We start from the raw sequence: 22,398 nt of genomic DNA, 5'->3' as shown, positions 1-22,398 counted from the left end.
ACCATTCTCACACAATCACTTCACACTTCGTAAGTGTGAGCAGCCCTATACTGAATTGAATGTTCCTGAAATCCCCCGTTATCTAGGACAAGATGTACATATGACTCATGCAACTGTGCGTACGAGCAGCATCCAGGATCTTTACAGAATTGATCTAAATTCACCACAGATCCCAGTGAGAGTTATGGAGCATGCATTTGCCATCCTCTAAGGTCAGGTGTCCATGTAAAATATAGCCAGTACAAGACTTGGCAATACAAGACACATTCATTACTGTAGTTTAGTGAATTTGGAATCTGGATTGCAAAATTGGCTTTTAGCATTTGTCTGTGAATCAAACTGACTTGTCACAGTTATTGACCATCACATAAAGGCCTGTAAAAGTCATAGATTTATGCATGGCACCATGGCTTTCTCCTCTTCATCATTCCTGACTGGTAATGCTATTTGTGCCAACTGCCAGCTTGAAAACAAAGGCATCACTTGTGCGGCCCTTGTCTGCACAGAACGGACCACTTCTCAGGCTCACACCTAACTCAGGATTATTTAGACAAAACAGTTTTATCTTCATTGTGTTTTTTTGTGTGTGTACTGTAAAAACAAAGCAGTTTAATCTTCATGGGTTTTGTGCAAATGAGACAATGGTCGTTCGCTTCCCTTACTCTGTATCTATATTCCATGAATCACGGGGAACATTTATGTGAGTGGGAACAGATGTGGCCTGTCCTCCTGCAGCATCGCTCTCAGACTTTGACGTGACAAATTGCTCCTCTGCCTCTCAATTCTCTGTTCAGCTTTTCCTGCTTTACACAGCCAATCAATCAAAGGGGAGCTAGCGATTGATGACATTGTGTGAGAAATAGAGTCTTTGGTCCTGGCCTCAGCCATGCAGGGGAGCAGGGAGGAGAGCGGGGGGAAGAGGGGAAAAGTGGAGGAGGCAGGAGAGGAGTATTCTGGAGAACGGAGAGAAAGAGAGAGGGTGAGGGAGGAGAAAGGCCGAGGCATAGAGCAGAATGAGAGAGAAGAGAGAGAAAAATAAGAGAGTGACGGTATAGAAAAAGACTCATGGGGGATGACTCAGGGTAATGAAGAAAGAAGAGGAAAGGAAAGGAAAGGAAAGGAAAGGAAAGGAGGAGAAGGAGAGTGCCCGGAGCATGGGGTGAACAAAGCAGCATGTGGAAATTAAGAGTATTATTTTTTTATACCCTGCATAGCATTACACATTAGACTTCTGACCATATTAGCTCAGCTTGTCGCCAATGTTACACATTGATGTCAAGGACAACTGATTGTTGTTGTGCTCTTGGCGTTATTTAACCTTAATGGGCCATTATGTAATTATGGGATTGATTACAGAGCTTGGGGGTATGTTTAAAGGTTAAAGGTTACATACTCTGGATTCAGGTCTATTTTTAAGAAACCTTGATTACCAAATTAGGCCACCCAGTTGAGTCTTCAGGAACTGTTTGTTCGAGAATGTGACACTCGTGTGAAAATTATACATGCATTCAGGAATAGGAATAGTCCAAAATAGTGAGCTTGAAAGGCCAAAAACTGTCAGCTAAATAAAAGATGAAAGCGTAGGATTTTCTGCTCCTCGCTCTATCACCCACCTCTGGCTGCATCATGTTGTCACCTTTGATCACTCACTCATGTTTTAATGCATGAAGTCACAGAGAAGTGTCATGTTACTGTGATAGTCACACTGAATTGTATCACACCCCTGAGAGATTTGACAGGGTAAGCATTTTAAAGAGGGAGATGGCACCTTGCATTCTTCCTCGCAAGGCAAGCAATTATGTCCCTGCATACTTAATCACTTAATGTCTGTGCATCTCATTTAAATATTGCATTTCATTAAACTACTCTCTTTGTTGATATGTGCCTAGAGTTTATGTCAGTATGCACCTCTTAATACTGATATGACAATATAACGGATTAACTCCTCAAAACAGCGTAACAAAGTGCTGTATAGAAAATAAAACAGTAATAAAATAATAAAAGAACAGTAAAAAGTCAGGTATGAATCAAAACCTAGGTTGAAAAGTAGTAAAACCAGGCAAATAAAAATAAGCAAAAGTCAGTATATATGTGATATCGCTACTGTAATCCCAGTCAGAATTTTACTTAGAGTATGTAGAGTATGTACCATTTTTTCAGATGCAGAACATCTCATTTCTGAACAAAACTCTTCAGTACAGTGTAATTAAAGTTGCAGTACAATCTGTCTACCGTATTTCGTCCCGCTCAACACTGTCCATCCCCCTGTCTGTCTTCCTGTTTTGAACTTGTGGTCCCCAGTGGAGAGTGATCCATCCATCATTGGATTCAAACACTTCACACACGGGTTGTGTGTTGTGTCCCGACCTGTCCCATCCAGGCCCAGAGAGAAGGCCCAGTGAGAGAGAACAGAATAAATATGCCATCTGCAGCAGGAGAGCTGACTTACAGCAGGATGAGAGCAGGAAGAAAAGGCCTTCTTCTTCCTCCTTAACCTTCTCCTCTTACCTCTGACTGTCCATCTGCCATTACTAAAAACTTCTCTGACAAGTTTTCCTCCAAAATGAGCTGTCCACTCTTTTAAAAGTTTAGCCATCCTCTGAATAACTAGCTCATATTCAAGTTATTCTAAGTTATCAAAGTTACATGTAGTTGCAACTCATGAGTGGGGAGAACACGGACAGCATCAGCATCTTGATGTTCTCTTTAGCCTGGGGCTCCAAGCTGAGCAACTCACAGCCAAATACTAATTATGTGTGTGTGTGTGTGTGTGTGTGTGTGTGTGTGTGTGTGTTTCATACATAGTGCATATTTCCTATTTCCAATGTGCAGTAGAAACGCACAACTATTTGTCAGCACATTACTTTCTATATAGTTCATGCAACTCCACATCTGTATTCAAGTCCTGTACATTCCGCAATTTCTTCATTTTACTGGTATTCATTTTCAAAACATTTCATGCGAAATCCCAACTAAATAGCAAACAACAAGAACCCAGTTAAAGGTAAAAGGACTGGACAACCTCAATGTGCCTGTAACATTTGTAATCTCCATACATATATGTATCTCATGTTATGCTTAGTGAACACTGGATGTTATGTATTTTATCAGCGTTTAACCTAAATGTATAAATACAAAGTAAGGCTCTGTTGTTTCCCACCAGTACACCAGATGAGTGTGCCTGTCTGGTCTCTGCACTAACACTTCTTAGCTGGTGGATTGCATCCCAAATTGTTATGGCAGGGTCACAGACGCGTTAAATCCCATTAAAATAAACTGATTCATTGTTTTGTTTAGTCAGGAATTCTCAATGTTGCGTTAATTTTAATTAAAATAAACTTACTTGAAATTAACTGTAATTAAAGTTGCAGGCTTCTGTGATAAGTCAAACAAGTTACAGTACAGTGAGTTCATATATTTTGAGTATGGTGACCCCAATTTGAGATGAACACCTAGTCACGGCAGCATTGATGTCATACTTTATTTCCATTGAGCTTCACTAGAACTCCACATGGGCATGGGAACAGGCAACGTACCTCAGACCCGCTCCTCTAGGGGAGTCAGGGAAGACAACGGCTATCAAAAAGGTGGACATGCGTAGATGTAGCCTTGTGTTTGTTGCTCCCTCCCCGAGAGGAAATGTTTGGAAAATGCTGAATGTCAGTACCAGTGCAAGAAAAAAGTAGGTTGAGGGGAAATTGGCTACCATTGTATGGGTGCTATAGCCTAGAAATTGGTCCATAATTGGTCCAGCTGCTGCCAGTACCAAAGTAATTAAGTAATTATTTTAAGTGGCCATATTTTCATTGTTGCTACAGGAAAGAAAGAGCACAGAGCAAACATATATATATATCTATATCTATATATAAGCAAGGAATATAGTATAACAAATCTGCTTTTGTATTTGGAATCATGAGAACAGAGTAAAAAAGAGCCATAATTAAAGAAAAAAGGGAGACAGAAGAACCAAGAAGAGCAGCTGTGTGTGGGAGGATCAGAGTAGTGAGCGGAGCAGGAGGGTTGCTGAAGAGAGAAGGGGGTTTGATGGACAATGGAGACTGAAAATATTGGTCTTCTACTAAAACTATGGCTAAGTATTTGGATAACCCTGATTTGTATGTGTGTAATTGCACACTGTGGATAAACTGCGTGTGTGCATGCGGCTGTGTGTCTTTCTGTGCTGGTCTGTGTACTTGTACATGTATCTGTGTGCACGCTTGTGTGTGAGTGTGTACTTAGTGAAAGAGAGAGAGCCATTTGCCTGCCAGACAATCTTGTATCTCCAAGGCCAAATGGGAATTTGTGCCGAAATAGGCAGAGACAATTGAACCTTGTGTGTAGTGTGTGTACGTGTGTGTGTGCGTGTGTGTGTGTGTGTGTCCATTATCGGGATCCAGGTGTCTCACACACAAGTTCATTCAAGGTCTGCAGTGGCAGAATTCATCATCTGGAACCTGGGGATGAGGATTGAGCCCTCCACCTCTCTTGCATGCTTTTATAAAGAAGAGTGAGCAGTCATCCCTTTTCATCTTTATTTTAGTTTTGGCCATAGATTTTCCATATCACATCAATCTTGGCTGCTCTGCATTCCTACCATCTCAAAATAAAACCAGTGAAACATGTCATGCCCCGCTCATAATGCAGACACACCTCGGGCCAGTCAGTAACAAGATGGACCATCCCATCATCTCCAAAACAGTCCCCAAGACGCCCTTCATATTACCTTGCGGTAACATCGATTGGATCGTTTAGACGTTTATGGTAAAACTAATAGACTCTCTACTCGCCTCTGGGTCTGCTCCAGATTTCCCTCCCGTCGTCGTTTCTCTGCCGTCCAGCTGATCTCATTGTTCGGGCAGCGCAGGTGATCGGAGTCACCCTGAGTTTCAATCTGGCTGGCTGGGCCGACGTTGAGCACAGCTGTAGATTTGTCCATGGGTTGAGCATCTAGTGAAGCGAGAAACCCTGGAAGGCACCCAGATCTCTGCTACAGCCGGAGCTCTGACACAACACGATGGGGGAAATGCAGGAGATTTACACATGAGGAACGCTAGGCCCAGATGCTTACTTTTCACCCACTTAGTTTCCTACATTTATATCAATGACATGACATCAATCACCAGCACTCTGTGACTGGCTATTTCTCTCTCATCCGGAACACTGTTTAATCTAAGTCCTTGAGTTTTATCTCTGTGTCTCTCTCCCTCTTTTTGTCTCTCTGTTTATTTTTACTCCGTCAGCCCTTCAGTCAGATATAAGTTTATGCTAGTGAGCGTGTGTCTGCCAGTACGTCTGTGGAAAATTGATAGAATGTGAAGGTGTCTCTGTCTCTCAGAAGGCCACAGTGACAGAGATGACCGGATGGCCCTCTGTTTCCTCCGCAGCCCATATTTAGAGCGTCTGCCTCTCGGCTCCCGCCGCCTGATGGGGTTAAATTGCTTCACCCTTCTCAAGGTCAAAAGCGTCTATCACCTCCCATCTCCTCCCTTGTCCTCTAACTACATCATCTGCAGGCAGCGTGTTGGCAGCTGGGCATAAGAAGTAGTCACTGCTTTTCTGGTTTGATTTTCAGTATCAAGAGTACCTAATACTGCCAAAGTGCTCCTGAGCAAGAGCCCCAAACCTCCTCTTTATATATTAGTGTGGATTTGGATGGATGGGAATGGATAGCAAAAACAATGAGATGATTCTTTGTTCATATATACAGTACATCAGTAGGTATATACATGTATAGATATCTGCATCCATCCAAGATATAACAGAGCTAAATAAAAATGACAATTAAAGTGCTATTTCTGTTGAAGGGGTCCATGCATAATTGTGAGAAACAGAAAGAATAGCCTGTGGAAAGTATAATAGGGAAGTATTTTTCCTCAGGCTAAACAAAGAATTTAAAGGCCATTTTAAAAAAATCAAAATAGGGTCAGCAAGAGGCAAAATGAGGTCATTGTCTGTGGTTTCAGTTGTTGCTTTAGAATGATCCCAGGTTGTGTGTGTATGATGTTGACATTTAACACCCGTTCTGACAGAAAGGTCCTCGTAACACTCACACCACGGATCTGAACAATAGACAAGCAAATGAGCAAACTGTTTGTGTTTGTCAATGACTGATGGCTGGCTTTTTGAAGGAAAGTTAACAATGGAGAAGCCCATTTGGTATTCAAATAAATGTTATAGGTGACAAATGCGGTCCATGAGAGGAAGAAGAAAAAAAAACCCACTTCGATCAGGAAGAGACACAGAAACCTTTTCAAACGTTTTCACATTTTCTGTCACTGTCAGCTGTCACTGACCACACATTTTTTATACTTGGCTAACTCCATTTTCAAGCTACAATCATCACATTAGACTTAATAGTCTGGAAAATATTATTTTTGACTGGATCGTACCAGATTGGAGGTACAGGCTTGTGCTGAATATGCTGTATTACTACTTTAATGAGGGACATTTAGCCTCATCTGGTAAACTGCCCTGCTTTCAGCTTTTGTTATTGTAGAGTATTTTCATATCCTTATCTCAGCTTTTACTGTGATAATTCAAAACCAGGCCATCTCATAACGGCTGGAAAAATATGCAAAGTATAGCAAAATAACATTATTTTGAAAGATAAACTCTGAGTTTATTGACCTATTTATTGCAGCTGCGCTTTGTATTTTACTATCATTGTCAAATGTGTCTTCAGCTAGAAAACAGATGGATAACATGGCATGAGTGCTGTAGAGAAAATAGTGAAGAACATCGGCCTTGATGCTGAATATACAGCGAACAGACTGCAGGCAATACAACAGACATACATCGGCTTCTATACCTTGACGTCTTCTCAAGTCAGTTGAGAGAGAGAGAGAGAGAGAGAGAGAGAGAGGGCTTGGAGGAAACAGGTTGAATACAACATGGATAAAGGAAAAAAGATGCAAAAGACGAGAAAGAAAAGAATGTATGTTATCTCACAAGCGCTGAGGCACTTTGACTGTGCAGCAAGATGAATCAAGCACACCTCAAATAGTTCAAGTAAAATGAAATAGTTCAGATTATTGGAAAGCAGATCTATTTTCCACAGGTCTGGGAAGGAGTTAATGGGGGGAGATAGCAGCAGGTAGAGCAGATATGGAGAAGGCATCAGTAAAAGAAAGACAGCAGGATCCTACCTGTCAGTGTTTCACATTGAAGAGACCGATAATAGAGCTGTGGGAGACTGCCTCAGTGACATATATTAATAGCACCTAGTGTGATTAATAATGACAGGCGTGGCAATGTTTAAAACTTAGACATAATAGCGATATATATGCTCAAAAAATATATATCTGTCATTTGGCAGACACTTTTATCCAAAGCGCCTCACAGTGCCGTGCACACACACATTGTGAGTGTGGGTGGCTCAAGTGGGAACTGAACCCCCAACCCTGCCAGTGTTGGAGCCATGCTTCACTCACAGAACTACAGTTGGGCTTTGCCAGCTTAGGTCAGAGGCGGCGTGCTGCAGAATCAAACAGCAGCGCTCGGACAGTCCCAGACTCCCAGCGCTAACACGAGGACACCATCACACACCGTTAAACCGGGAGCGAGAGCCGAAGGGGGCTGAGAGTGTGAGAGTGGAGGAGTAGAGACAGAGAGAGAAAGAGGGAGTGGAGAGAGAGAGACAAAAGAGACAGAGAGAAAAGGGAGAGATGGAAAGAAAATCATTGGTGATTTACACCTGCTGTTAGAAGCCCCGGAGAGAGGAGACACTCTTTGAAAGGGCTCTGCCAATGAGAGCCACTCTGTAGCGGCATGGCAGACAGCTATAGTTTCTAAATGGTGAGTCACTTGGGGGGGAACTGTCATTTTGTCTGGTTTGTAGGGTTTGTGACAGAGAAATGGCAGCGGGGAAGGCGATGTAGTAACTTCACCATTACAGCACTCTGACTTCTGGAACTCTTTTTTACTCAAATTCCTTGTAGCTCAGCCTTCGTTTCAGCTTCCGGTCATGCTGTTACTCTAATGCTCTCTCTGACTCTGTCTCTCTCGCCCTCTCTCTCAGATTTGTTTTGTGAATCTGGACCATCAGAAAGTGGACCGTCGTGATGACGAAAGCATCAAGGTGAGCAGAACCCTTCGTCCCCGCTCCCTCCGTCCCTCTTCTCGTCCGCTCCCACTCCCACTCCCTCCCACCTTTCATCCCCCGTGATCTCTGTTCCTTGCGTCTCACATTATATGCTGCAACCATTGGCTCAGTTGCCATGGATTCAGGATCATTAGCCAGAATTAGACGGTTGATTTGTTTAGATAATGTGCAGATTTGTGCTGCTGGTGGTGGCAGTGGTGGGCGAACAGCAATCATTTCACATGATTTGAGACTTCTCACAGAAAGGATTTTATAATTATATATCTCTGTTGGAAGCACAGTGAATATCATGTTCCGTTAAGGCTTTTGACTGGAGGTTTTTTTATTATTATGTACCTCTGTGGTTGGCATCTCTCCTGCAGAAACTGGCGTCGGTGTCTCCAGACCTGCCAAAACTTGTTGAATCACTGAGTGTCCACCAGCCCAAAGAGAATGAGATCCTACTGCTTGGTGGCCTGGAAGCCTCAGACACTTGCCAAACTCACCCACACTCCCCGTCACAGGTGAGTTTGCCCTGATGTATTCAAATCCTTGAAAGTACTTTCAGCGTTTGATTTAATTGGCCTGGAGTGCAAGCTAGCGAGTGCAAACTGTCCTTTTGTACAGCAATTTGTACAGTAGTTTGTGATTATAATTGGACATTTTTATGCTAAGCCAAGATCAACAAATACACAGAAGGAAGAGAATTCATTTTAACTAGTAACTCTCCCCATCTCACTCCAATAAAAAAGTCCCCTCCTCATCCACCTTACACTAGCTGCACTATGGAAAGATAACATTCTAGCTACCATGTACAGGAAACACCCTCTCAAATTATCCACATTATGGATTGCTTTTATGAAAAACATATTCCAATTTTTATTTCAGAAAATTATGAAACTGGACCCTTGTTGTTACAGATTCTAAACCAGGGATGGGCAGTCGTGTGCCTAAACTCTCTAACCCCACCCCAGCTCCACACACACACACACACACACACACACACACACACACACACACACACACACACACGCCTCCTAACAGTAGGCCTATCTGTAACTATGGCTATGCCCATGTAGCCACTCATGTATAGACCTTTCTGATGTTTTTGAAAATAAAATGTTTTCTTACAGCCACTGACTATTACAAAGATTTTTTTTTTCATATTAACAGAGCCACATGCTGGTTGGGGTCCTTTTAATTTGAAGCTGCTGAAACTCCCCAAACACATCATTGTTATTAAAACACCATCCTAGAATCAATACACAGCCTGAGCAGCTGCACAGACAATAAGCCTTACATGAATAGAACCAATGATTTTATATCAATATGTGCAAGGAAGAAAAACATGAGGAGAGATACACAAATACAGTACTTCTGAAGGTTTGATTAGGATGTGTATAATATATCTCATCATTTGTGTGTCTCAATGTGTGTGTGTGTATGTGTATATGCATGTGTGTGTGTGTGTGTATTCTAATTGTGTGTATGCTGCTTGGTGTATATTTGTGTATGTGTGCCTTTCGTTCAGTACGTGTGTATACATGTACAACTTTGCGTATGCATAGTGTGTGTGTGTGTGTGTGTGTGTGTGTGTGTGTGTGTGTGTGTGTGTGTGTGTGTGTGCATGCATAATATGTATTTATACATGTTCCAATCAGGGCCAGCAGCAGCGGCGAGGTGCAGGCGTGTGCCTGGTTCAGTGTTCGGGGCAGAGACGCTCTACCCAGCCTGGCAGCATCATCTTTGAGATCAACAAGTTCCTGATTGGCCTACAGTGGGGAAAGGAGCGGCAGCCGCTGCAGGGCCGAGCGGCCGGACAGCGGCTCGATGATGACACCAACCGCTCCATCTCTTCCATAGAAGAAGACTTCTTAACCGCCTCAGAACACCTGGGAGACGACAGTGAGGATGATGGCTTCAGAAACGGTGAGCCTAATTTTTTTCAACTTTTTTTCTTAAAAGTCTTTGAGTGTGTTTGAGTGACAACTTATAATGTGCAAAGCCATAGTTCAAAGAAAATCATTTAGTAATTAGCAATTTTATGCACTGATGAATGCTGAACTTTCGTAAGAATGTAATTAATATAGCAGTAGAGATTAAATCTGTCCAAACAATTCATGGTTGCTGCCCAAGTCCTGGTGTACTTTCTGTACTTTGTGTGGCCCTGTGTACAACTTAATGGGTGGAGTATGATTGAACTATCACTGTGAGGGTGAGAGATTTCATTCCACCTCTGGCCATGTGCACTGAATATATGTACACATGCCACTGTATAGCCTGAACAGCCTCAAGATGTTGCTGTCGTACATTTGCATTTACTTGGTTGTTCCAAAACGACTCAGATGTGAAAAATAGACACTCAAAAGTTTAATTTTGTTGTTAAAATTCTGTTGTTTTGTTGTTAAAATCATCCTTAAAAATCTTAGAAACCGGCTACTCTATGTCCAATTCCATCTATTGTGCTATTCTCCTCATCCATGTGATGTGTGCCACTAGAACACGCAGACCAAATCCAAATCCAAATTTCGAAAGAGTGATAGGCACACAACAACAAACAAGCCCAATAAATAACATTGTATAATACAGTATTATGGCCTTGTATATAAATATTTGCATGTTTGGTCCGTGTATCAAACAAACTGCATGCTTGTACTGATAACATGATTATAAATACGTCCATAAGTAATAATTTAGTTTGCTGTCACAGATGGGATTTTACAATAGTTGTAAAGGCTTGTGGTGCCTAAACACTTGATTGTTGCAGTGTAATACATATTCTCTCTAAATCTACTGAGGCTTCTCCTCCTCTTCTTTTTAATGGGAAGGACAGCCGTTCTGCAGTCAGTGCACACACAGGGAGCTTTATTCACAAGCAGTTTTCCTTTCTTTCGTGTGGCCTGTCTTTCCTCATCTATAAACCCACTTCTCTTTGGCGGGGTGCACAGTTCAGTTCCTTACGATCTGTTATGGCTTGTGTAGTTGAGAGCAGCTAGGTTAAAACAGATCAATGCCAGTCTTCATTTAGATAGATATGGCCCTGAGCTCAGCAGCACCACAACGCAGAGGAGCCTATGTTAATCTATAATTAATCTTACATGTGAAATTAGATCCAACACAGCCAAGGTTTCACTCTCCGTTCAGTCAATGTAATATTAAAAACTAGATCATCACCGATAAGAATGGTCTTTACTCTCCCTGGGGGGGTTGACGTAGCTTTTTTATGGACAATTGAATAGTTTCATTCTAAAATGATAGCCACCATTTCAAAAACATGACACCTACTCTTACAAAATAATTGCTGACATGAAAGAAAAGCTCACTATTTAATAGTACTTAAATTATTCTTGTCATGTTTTTTTTTTTTTTTTTTAATATTGAGCAGCCGACATCATCAATTTTTGTTTCAAAAATGGATACAGCATATAGAGCAGGACTCCCCTCCTGGGGTTGCAGCAACAGTACAGAAGCATTAGTGTAGCAAGCATTTAAGGATTTCCATAATGACTGCACCTGTATAACACAGGACAGAAGTATTCATTTGTAAAATGTTGCCCAGTTGATAAATAACGTCTGTTGGATGGAAACAAAATGGAAAATAATTCTCTGAAATTTTGTTGAAGGGGAAATTGAATGGCATAAATAAGAAGGAAGCCAGCTCTGATAGTCGCTGAAGGGTAAAACAGGGTAATGTTCTGTTCTGCTTGTGACGCTTTGGGAGACTGATGGAGCTGCTCTCTAACCAGTGTGGATGTTTTTCACTTTCTGTCTGTCTCTCTGTCTCTGTGTTTCTCCCCGTCTCTCCACAGAGCCAGAGAGTGGTGACGTGGCAGAGAGCTTGGTAGAGGTTGCACAGAAGCACTGCGTCAGACTTGCATGTCAGAGGGGACAGCTGGTCCACCATCAGGACAGGGAGGACTTTGAGGTGAAAAAGGAAGGACCTCGGAGATCCAGCCTTCACACCAAGGAGTCAGCTGGCCACTACGCCACCAACCTGGCTGAGTCAGTGCTGCAAGACGCCTTCATCCGCCTGTCTCAAGATGAAACCTCCTTCGTCCCTGAGGCTGCTGTCAGCGTGTCGCTCTCCAGTCGTCCTTCCAACTCCACTGGTCCTTCACAGACAAAAGAGCCTTCCAGACAGCGCACCTGCTCCTTCGAACTCCCCAAGATTGTCATAGTTCAAAGCCCAGACAGTTCTGAGGGGGCTGCAGAGTGGCCAGGGATCCAGGTCTCTCAGACGCCTGACCAGGATGTCTCTACTGAAGCAACAAAGATTCCAGAGCATGGGACGCAGCCACACATTCCCCCCCACAATGGAGGACACCCATCCAAACATGTAGAGGTGGCCTTGGCCTGTGCCGCCAGTGTCATTGGCACCATTACTAACCCACAGTTAACAGAACATCTCACCATGGAGTCCGCCTCAGAGGAAGACACAGAGGAGGAGCTGCAGGAACCCGAGGAGGGAGTCGACTACTCCTTCTCATCAGCCATGTGTGGCATGGCTCAGGTGGCTGGGGCTGTGGCAGTAGTGGACCTGACGGAGGAGTCAGGGGAGGGTGGTGACTCCGATGTCGATTCTGCCGAGGGCTACACGGCATCCCGGGGGCTGATGTCTGCAGCCGCGGCCTCTGCTGCCTTCACGCTGCACTGCAGTGTGGCAGAGGGAACCAGCATTGAGGCCTTTCGTGCCACCATTGCTGAGGTCCTGCACAGGGAAGCAGCCGAGGTGCTGGTTCAGCCCCGGGGCTACAAGAGTGTAGCCGACCTGCTGGAGACCACCCATAACAAGATAGTAGATGGCATTACCTGTCCAAAGAAATCCTGCATGGATGAAAGAGAGGTGGATGACTTAATCAGTGAGGTGGCAGACAGCCTCTTTAAGCATGCATTAGAGAAAGCAAAAAAGAAAAAAGAACTGGAGGGTCCGGGGAAAGACGCCCCCAGCCTCCAGGGCTTTCTGCAGGACAGTGTGAACAATTTGCTCTTTGACATCCTTTGCCTGACACAGAAGAAAATCAGTGATATTTCCAGTGATCACGGGTCATATGGCACACAAGAGGGTGATGTTTATGCCAGGGAGGCTTCTACCACCAAGGAGGGCAGGGATCCATTAAGTCAATTGCAGCGTTTGGTTGGCTATAGCCAGTCCAATAATAGTGAGAACCTCAGCGGTATGCTACACTGCACAGATAAGTTTACCATGGTTACTGGGCTGAAAGAGGAGAAATATGTGCTGGAGGAGAAGGAAAGTGATCCCCCTGGATCTCCCTCCTCAGCATATAGCAAAGAGCAGCAGCAGCAGCAGCTATGCAAACAGAGTCAGTCTAAATCCACATCCTTCTCTGTTAAGGACTACTCCGACCACCAGCAGATCCAGCAGGGCAGTGGCGCCATCAGAGAACCTCTGAGTGAGATCTCAGTCCTCAGCACAGAGAAGAGGGGCCGACTAGTAACAGGCAGTGACAGCAGGCAGGCCTCCCTCACCCCCCAGTCCTCCCTAAATTCCTGCAGCTCACTGCTCTCTCTGAGAATGGACTCGGAGTCCAGGACACCAGTTACTTGCTTCGCTGATGACCTGGCCACTACAGTGGTGTCTATGGCCACAGAGCTAGCTGCCATCTGCCTGGAGAACTCCACGGGGAAGCAGCCCTGGTTCTGTGCCCTGAAAGGGACATCTGGAGAGGGGCCTGAAGCCTATTTGCTCCCTGCTTGCCGCACAGTACTCAGGAGGATAGAGGGACAGAGCAGCAGTGCTGCCTCTAAGAAGCATCGGGCACCACGCCTAAGTGAGATCAAGAGGAAAACGGAGGAGCAGCCGGAGCTGATGGAGCGACTGGTGAACCGGGTGGTAGATGAGACAGTCAATCCTGATGAACCCCAGGATCCCTTCGCCCTCTTTGCCTCCGAGGTCACCGCCAGGATCATGAACTGCCCTGAACTCAACGTGGTTGACACCTCCAAAGCAGGCCAGCCACGTAGCAGGCTGCAGTGTGAGAGGTGGAGCCGAGGGAAGGCAGCTAGTTATGAGAGTATTCCAGAAGAAGACGCGGACCCCTCGGGCACACCCAACACCCTGGGTCCTGGCAGCCGGCTGGGTCAGAACTTGAGCCGGGGCAGCTCAATCTCTAAGCAGTCGAGCTGTGAGAGCATCACAGACGAGTTCTCGCGGTTCATGGTAAACCAGATGGAGACAGAGGGCAGGGGGTTTGACCTTCTGCTGGACTACTATGCTGGGAAGAATGCCAGCAGCATCCTGGCTGCAGCGGTGCAGCAGGCTGCCACCAAGAAGAACGGCCACCTTAATGTCAGGACCTCCTCCTGCCTGTCCAAACAGTCCAGCACAGAGAGCATCACAGAGGAGTTCTACAGGTTCATGCTCCGGGATATGGATAAGGAGAACAAAGATTATGGCATTGCCAAAACTAAAGAGTGGAGCAACAGCCTACTCCCCCCTTCTCCCAGAACACCCTTCTGCATCCGCCAGTCCTCAGTCCCAGACCGCCGCTCCTCAGACTCACGACTGACTGTCAACTCACCCATCAAAGCCAACTCTTTTGATGGATTTGCCCGCAATGTGCACGGAGACACGCTGAACATCTTCCCTACCAACTCAGTGTCAGCCACGGGCCTGTGTAAGTCAGACTCCTGTCTCTACCAAAGGGGCAGGACTGACCAGATCACTGATATGCTGATTCATGAGACCTGGTCCAGCTCCATCGAGTCCTTGATGAGGAAGAACAAGATCATCGCTGATCCAGAGGACAGCATCGAGCTGGAGGCTGGAGGAGACTCCCAGCCCCACGTCCAGCAGTTTGCCAATCGCCTGGCAGCTGACATTGTAGAGATTGGCAAGTCTGCACTGGGGGGCCAGCAGGATGGAGCTGGGGGAACTCTTGGGTGGCAGCCACAGCCACACATGCCTGTTGGCGAAAGAAGGAGGGGGTTCAAACAGTCCCGGCCAAGTTGTAGTCGGAGTAAGGCCAGCCAGGAGCAAGCTGGCGCTGGGGCAGGGCCTGGGGCTACGGACAACAGTGTGCCCCGCATGAGGGGACCCAGAGATGTGCCACTGATCCACATTGAGGGAGATCAAAAGGACGAAGAGACCCTCCAGAACCCTGAGAGGACAGGGGGAGGCCCCCAGGACACACCCCCAGAAATATCAGCCCCCAAGCGCACAGAGAGAGCATCAGCCAGCAGCAGCAGGTAAGCTCACCACCTGCACAGGTCACAGTTCTTCTGTGTGAGAGTCAGTCTCCTCCTTCAGGCAGAAAGGTTTTCACAGCCCAGCAGCAGAATCATCCTAGATGGATGCTTGTCAAAGATTACATGGTCATCAAAGAACACAGAATTTCAGCTGTTTTTTGATCTGACGGAGTAAAAGAGAGAAAGGAAGGATCACATCATGGTAGAGTTATTTTAAGGTGTCTTTGGAATGATTTCTTTTCTGAAAATGAACACTTAACAAATGATGTCCAGGCCCTACAAATAGAAAACTGTCCATGCGTACCAAAGCTATTTATAGTGTTTGATCACATAGCAGCAGGCACACAGGGGATCCATTCAGTAGGAAAAACTAATCTATTTTAGCAGTGTGTGGGGTTTGACAGACCCTTGGCCAGGCTGTGACTCATATTGGCTGGGTGATGTACTGTGTGTTGAAAGCTTTTAGTGGCTTCATCTTTTATCCACTCTGTAGTGGTCGAACTCACCTTGATCAGTAAAGACTGCACTCACACTTGACACTCACACTGAAACCACATCACACCCATAGGTATTTAGATCACATTTGCATGCAGACTGCAACTGTATTATCTACTGTGCCTGAATGACAAGGAATCAGGCTATGGATTAAGGCTGTTTGAAGGCTTAAGAAAATCACAATTGAATTGCAGCAATATAGGTGCCTCTAGATGGAATAAAGTGCTTGTAGGAAGTCAGTTAATTTGGAATAAGTGTATTAATCCTTTTAGTTGCCGAATTGTTAGACATGGTCACTTTGGGATGTGACTATTCGGACATATCAGGCTGACATTGTAGCAAGAATAAGACAGGGACTCTGCAAGGTAGCAAGTTTCACACAGCCACTAACAACCGCATGTGAGTGGCCTTTCAGTGGAGGCAGTAAAGCGTGGATACTTCCAGAAGACATTTTGGGGGTAATGAAGCTTGGAGCACTTCATAGGTTGAGTCTGGAATCAAATGAAGCTGCCGATGTATAAGGGGAAAGAGCTGCTAATGGATAAGAGAGGTATATAGGGAAAAGTGAAAATAGATGATGTGATGTGGAGAATCAGTTGTGATCTATTTGTCATCATGTATTTGTACTGACTGTTTTAAAGCTAATATTAAATTCTGATCCTGAAGACAAGACAAGACATATTCAGAAAAGAAAGAGAAGAAAGGAAAAAAAAGCTGAAAGGCACCCAGGCCTCAGGAGAATCACAGGGCATGCTACTTTTCACTCGACAATAAATGTAATCAGGGAACAAGTGGAGTGCATCTGTCTGTCCCTTGTGTAACAGTGGAAGTCACTGACTTGCCTAGTCAATAAAACCTGATTTCCCTCTGGAATTCTTGAAGATGGCAGCCCTCAATCATCTGATTATGATTTAACTTAATCAGTTTCCTAAAATAACACTGACAATGCAACGGTGCCTGTGAGGAATGCAGCTTGCGGATGCATTAAAGTTCTTGAAATTAATTAACTTTCTTTTATGTGATGCATAGTTATTTCTTTTAAAATGTATTCAAAGTGCATTTCATGTTTAACAAAACTGTTTACATGGATGAACAGTGGATAAAAGAGAAATCATTTTATGTTGCTGACAAAATGTAAAAGGAACATTTTCCTTTCCTTAAAACATTTTTAAGGAACAATAGCCATAGTAACCACACAGTGCAGCAGACATTATGCACGACAACACTTGCCAAACCAACCAGTCGATGGTCACTCCCACCATCTTGCGGTTTGCTCTCCCCAGCAGTGAGAGGGACAGGCCAGCTGTGGCGGTGGCTGCAGTAGTGAAGAGGGACAAGCGTTCTATGAGTGCTAGCAGTGAAGAAAGCACGGGGAGCTGGTCCCATATAACCCCCGAAGATGACCCCCACGAGGAGACCAGTAGTTTTATCCAGCTGAGCGAGGGGTCAGTAACCGCTGCTCCTTGTCCAATCATACTGCTCCTAGTGCTGCTACTCCCACCCTCACCCCACTCTCATTGGCCCATTGCTACTCACACTTGTGCTGTCCTGCGCCAATGCCAATTTACTCCCTGCTGCTGCGGCATCAAAGCCTGCTGAGGCGGTGCATGGCAGAGAGCCCGCTCCACAAAGCCTTCTCCATAGCTGGCACAGAGGGCCAGACCTTGCCTGCACCCCACTTGCAAGAACCTGGCTGCAGTGGTACAGAGCTATGACCTCTCACTTCCAAAGCCTCTGGTTCAGAACATTTGCTTCACCATTCTCTGCTTCACTAAATTCCCATTCCTTTTAGTCCCCTACACCAACTGTCCCAGCCGCTAGGATAGCCTCGCTTAGCCTCGCTTTCACTGCACCTTGAAAACAACTTATATGTCATGACTATGGAGCAATTAATATTACTAACACCAAAGCATTGTAAACTACATGTTTTCCATCATTAAATGCATATATTTCTGAACGTGTTGGGCCTAATGCAGAATGGTCAGTAGTGTGTAGATTACAGGGGGAGGGGGGCAGCAGGAAGGCTCTGTGTTTTCAGCTTGGCAGTGATACGAGTCGCCTGCTTGTTGCTTAATAAACTGCAAGAGTAACTATCTGCGCCGCCACCATAACACCTGCTGCTCCCTGTAACCTCTCCATCCACCTGTTTACTTTAACTCCACCTCATCCCCTGATTACCTTCATGCTGTGACACGAGGGCCTGGCCGCCCACCCTGCCTGTCCACGCTAACCCGTCTAACTCCCGCCAAAGCTCCTCATCCTCATCTCCGGACAGGCTTGCCGCCAGCCGCAAACCACCAGCCTCCCACCGCGAGCGTCCGATTCAGCTGCAGCTGCTATTTATATGTTAATCACCAGCTAATGAACAACATGGCCTGCATCGCTGCGCCTCGTTATTGTTCTCTTCACAAGTCAGTGATCATGTCGGATGTCTTGAGACAAGATGTGAATGATGCTCTCTGTTGTTTTTTATTGGTTTACAGAAATGGGACCAGCAGCGCATCCAGCCTGGGCCTGGCAGACCTGGATGCTTTTTCTGATGTGCCCACCCAGAGCACGGTAATCAGGTAACTGTCACTGACAAGCCATGGTGCTGACATATTTCTCATTACGCTGTCACTGTAATGCCGATAATGACATTGTGTCTAATAAAGACAAAAGGTCTGCGCACACTACACTGCTTTTTCTGATGTTCTCACCCAGAGCACAGCAGTCAGGTGGCTGGTGACTGACAGGCCGCAACTCTAACACTCACCCACATGACAGATTATAGCTCATTTATTATTATGTTGTCAACGCTGATAATGATGTTCTCTTAAATAGACACTGTCTGCTTTATTATTTTATTTAATCCTACTTCAATTCTTGTATTATCTATGTATATATGTATTATGCATGTATGTATGTATGTATGCATCTATCTATCTATCTATCTATCTATCTATCTGTCTATCTAGCTATCTATTTGTATTAATGTTTATTTTTTTGTGTTTGTTAAAAAGTTTGTACCTGTCCTTTTTAAAAACTCTATCTAGGTTTATAATAATGATTATTTTTAAAATACTTATACTTCCTCTAACTATTTAAACCACTTTTCTGCACAAACAGGGCTTTGTGCAAATTTTTTTTAAATGGTGTGGCTGAATAAAGCACATTACAAGCTGTATACTTACTTTTCACTGCACATATTCATGTTACTATTGTTACTATTATATTCATGTTTTCACATCAAATTCAAATTCAAATTCAAATTCAAAACAACTTTATTAATCCCACTAGGGGCAATTAGTTACGAGCAGCTTGTTGTACGCAGAAAAACACAGCAACATCCAACAACATACAAACAAACAATACACCAAGGAGCTAAAATGTGGAATAAAATCTATAAATAATGTTGATAAATAAACTTGGTAAACACAATAAAAAAAATCACTAGTTAATACACTAATTCACTAGTATAATATTTAATTCAGAGATATATTCAGAGTAAATCCACCTTTCAAATCATGTTTTTCTCCTCACAGCGAGGAGAAAGAGAAAGGCCACCTGACAGGGACCAAGGAGAATGTCTTTGGTAAGTGCAGTGATGGATTCTCATGTCATCTCAATGTCATCAACATCTTGTCCACCTCCTTGTTAACATCTCTCTGCCTCACACACAAAGAGCTCTTGAGAGAGTCAAACTATGTGCCGTGTCTGTGTGATTAATCCTTCAAATAGAGGTGCGTCACTCCTCTTCGAATTAAGGATGTTCATCAATAATTGAAAAGGGCCCATAGTTCCAAAAGTGTCCCAGCACAAAGATCATCTTTGTTTAATGACTTGCACTGGAACAAAGATTGTCTAAAAGCAAAACTGAGCCCAGGGCATTTGTGTTGTATGAAGCTGACCTGACATTACATGTGTTTGTGGTGTCAGTGGGCACTGCGCTGGCACTTGATGTCCAAGTGCGTGTGGGAACCCTGGAAAATAAATGAATGAAGATAACCTGGATGCAATGTGTGATAGATCAGTTTAGATGTTTATGTACACAAATACATAATCACTTACTTGATGAAGACAGCACATGGTTCTTAACGTACGCAGAGGATTGTGGGAGCTCATATTCATAGCTAAGGTATGAAGATTCCAAGTTAATAATACAGCAATAATACAACTTTTAATTCCTTTTAATTAGATACTGCTCAATAAAGAACAGACGTGATTTGTAGAAAAAGATTTTCTCAGGTACTCTAAACCATGATGAAGTTAGATAGAGGGGTCAAGTGCCTCGCCCAACTGACTGACCTGAATCTGCGTTGTGAGGAAAGTGCCGAGAGGAAAAAGGTGTGTTGCCCCCATAACATGTCCTGTGATCTTTGATGTTCCAGAGAGCGGTGTGGTGAGGACAGCAGGGGGCAGCAGCAACCTCAGGGAGCTGCTGGTGGTGAACTGTGACCTGGAGCCGGAGTGTGTGGACTCGGAGCTGAGAGTGGCTCTGCAGTGGATCGCTGCCTCCGAACTCGGCCTCCCTGCCCTTTGTTTCAAGAAGTCCAAAGAAAAGAGGGTCTCAAAGGTGGGCAATAAAATAAAATAAAGCAGAGAGTCTCAAACGTTTTCACTCAAATGTTACTGTTTTATTTAATCTGATTTGATTGTATCACTGTTGCTGGTCTCTCTCTCTTACCCTATTATTGATAGGCTATTGTTTTTGCTACAGTATATGATAAAATGTCGCATTACATGGCATCTTGTATTGTTTGTACCCTGACCATCAAATTGGTGTGTTGGCCTTCTCTGCTTAAAATCATGTCATTTGTATTTATTTTAAAGCCATTACTGTCACTTGGTCTAAATGCTGTTCAACAGACCTTTCCCCCTTACCAAGGAAAATGTCTGAGAAAAAACATACTTGTCTGCAGTTTAATGTGCTGCTGCCTTTTCAGACAGCTCACCCTTTACAGAGATCTTTGACTCCCGCTGGACTAGCATTATTATATGACAGCAGAATGAATAAATGGCTCGTATTTTGATATGTTCTTTGAATGAAAGTTATAATTATACATAATTGAGCTCAAATTTGTGCAGAAATATGTCATTCCATTTACATGCAACATGCAGACGTTCGTGACCTTGTTGTGCCCTGGGTGTAGATTGATGGTTTTGTTCTTCCCCCTCAGTTCCAAAGGGTGGTGCACCTGGTGTCTCAGAAGGCGTGGAGGATTGCTGACCTGTTCAGCGCTGTGGTTCAGTTCTGTAAGCTCCACGAGAAAGAGGAAGAGGAGGGCAGGTCTCTGTCCAGCCTGTTTGATTGGCTGCTGGAGACCCTTTAGGGTGGACCAGCATCCTCGGTCCGCACGCACACACACACGCTCGCTCACTCACACTCCTAACATGTTCCTGTGTGCCCCATCCTATCTCGACGCACCAAGCCATCAAACTAGTGTCTCCTAATGCAGTCTGAAAGCACAACCTGATCCCTCCTCAGCATACTGAGAATTTCATACCCCTCACCCCCCGTCCCGCCCTTACATTGCCCATGAAAGTTGTGTTATTTGTGCGTCTGCAGCCATGAATGGACCAGTCTCCCTTTAATATAAGCACGTTTTGTTTTCAGCTGCACAGGTCTAGTGAGACACACACAGAGCAAAGTGTAGGTTGGACGTCCTTAATGGGAATGAGCTAGCCTTCAAGAGATTCTAGTCAGCAGGTTTTAACTGCTTCAGATGTAATATATTATATATTGATTCTCACAACCAAATTATGTTTTTATTTATTTATTCCAAATGAACACACAGAGAAACAAGGTACCAATAGAAGAGAGGAAAATCAGGTTCAATTTTCCCCGCAACACAAGATGAAATACCCAAACCTTTTGTATAGAAACTGCTATGTAAAAGAGGCTGCTGAAGTGTATAAGCCCAGTAAAAGCCATCCCTTCACTTCCTCCTGGCAGTCACTTAGGAGCGCACATTTGCTTTACGTAAGCAAGATGTCCATATCGTTGTTGTTTTCGTTGGCCAACACATTCACTTCTGTTGTGACCTTGAAATTCAGTTCTGAGTAAGTAAATTATCTTGTTGTTCATGTTACTTGAGAACTGTTTATTTTGGATAGCTGTATATACTGTAGATTCTGAACTGCTGCACCTTGGAGTAGTGGACTGCTCTCATTAGTTTTTACTATGTCAGGAAGACAGAGGTAGAGCAAGGTTTGTAATGTTGAATTTGTATGTGAATTTGGTCTGTATCTTTCTCTACATACTGTAGTGGTACTGGTAGTGTTTTATCAGCATTGGGAAAAAAGCACACAATTCAGCTGTCAACTCTGTCACTGTAGAACTGAATGTATTTATCTTTTGACATCAATAAATTTATGTGATGTGAAATACATGTAGTCTTCATTAGTCATTTGACATATACACAGCTCATGATTAACACATTTATCAATATTAGTATCAAACCGCACAGCCAAGAGCCTGGTTTCCTGAAAGCATGTCACAGAGGCAGTGAGACTGTAAAACAACGGACACACAATCTTTGCACAAAGCTGCTTTGGGGAAGTTCAGCCCAGCTGAATTCCAGCTGACAAACTAGAGAATGGACATTCATCATTATATTGTGCTTTTAGAAAATACT

General features: G+C 44.1%; 1 protein-coding gene across 1 annotated transcript in view; it reads left to right on the top strand.

Annotated features, from left to right (window-relative positions):
• sphkap (SPHK1 interactor, AKAP domain containing) overlaps positions 1-21,093 on the top strand; it is a 31,424-nt gene extending 10,331 nt beyond the window's left edge. Inside the window, exons 4-12 of the mRNA XM_071916386.2 lie at positions 8,018-8,077; positions 8,464-8,604; positions 9,742-10,009; positions 11,890-15,286; positions 17,065-17,226; positions 18,265-18,348; positions 19,306-19,355; positions 20,152-20,336; positions 20,941-21,093. Coding sequence (XP_071772487.2) covers positions 8,018-8,077; positions 8,464-8,604; positions 9,742-10,009; positions 11,890-15,286; positions 17,065-17,226; positions 18,265-18,348; positions 19,306-19,355; positions 20,152-20,336; positions 20,941-21,093 — 4,500 coding nt within the window. The remainder of the gene's footprint in view (positions 1-8,017; positions 8,078-8,463; positions 8,605-9,741; positions 10,010-11,889; positions 15,287-17,064; positions 17,227-18,264; positions 18,349-19,305; positions 19,356-20,151; positions 20,337-20,940) is intronic.
• The last annotated feature ends 1,305 nt before the right edge of the window (positions 21,094-22,398 follow it).

This window comes from Centroberyx gerrardi, chromosome 6 (genome assembly GCF_048128805.1).
Source record: "Centroberyx gerrardi isolate f3 chromosome 6, fCenGer3.hap1.cur.20231027, whole genome shotgun sequence".
Classification (NCBI taxonomy): Eukaryota; Metazoa; Chordata; class Actinopteri; order Beryciformes; family Berycidae; genus Centroberyx; species Centroberyx gerrardi.
This window is presented reverse-complemented; position numbering and strand designations above follow the sequence as displayed.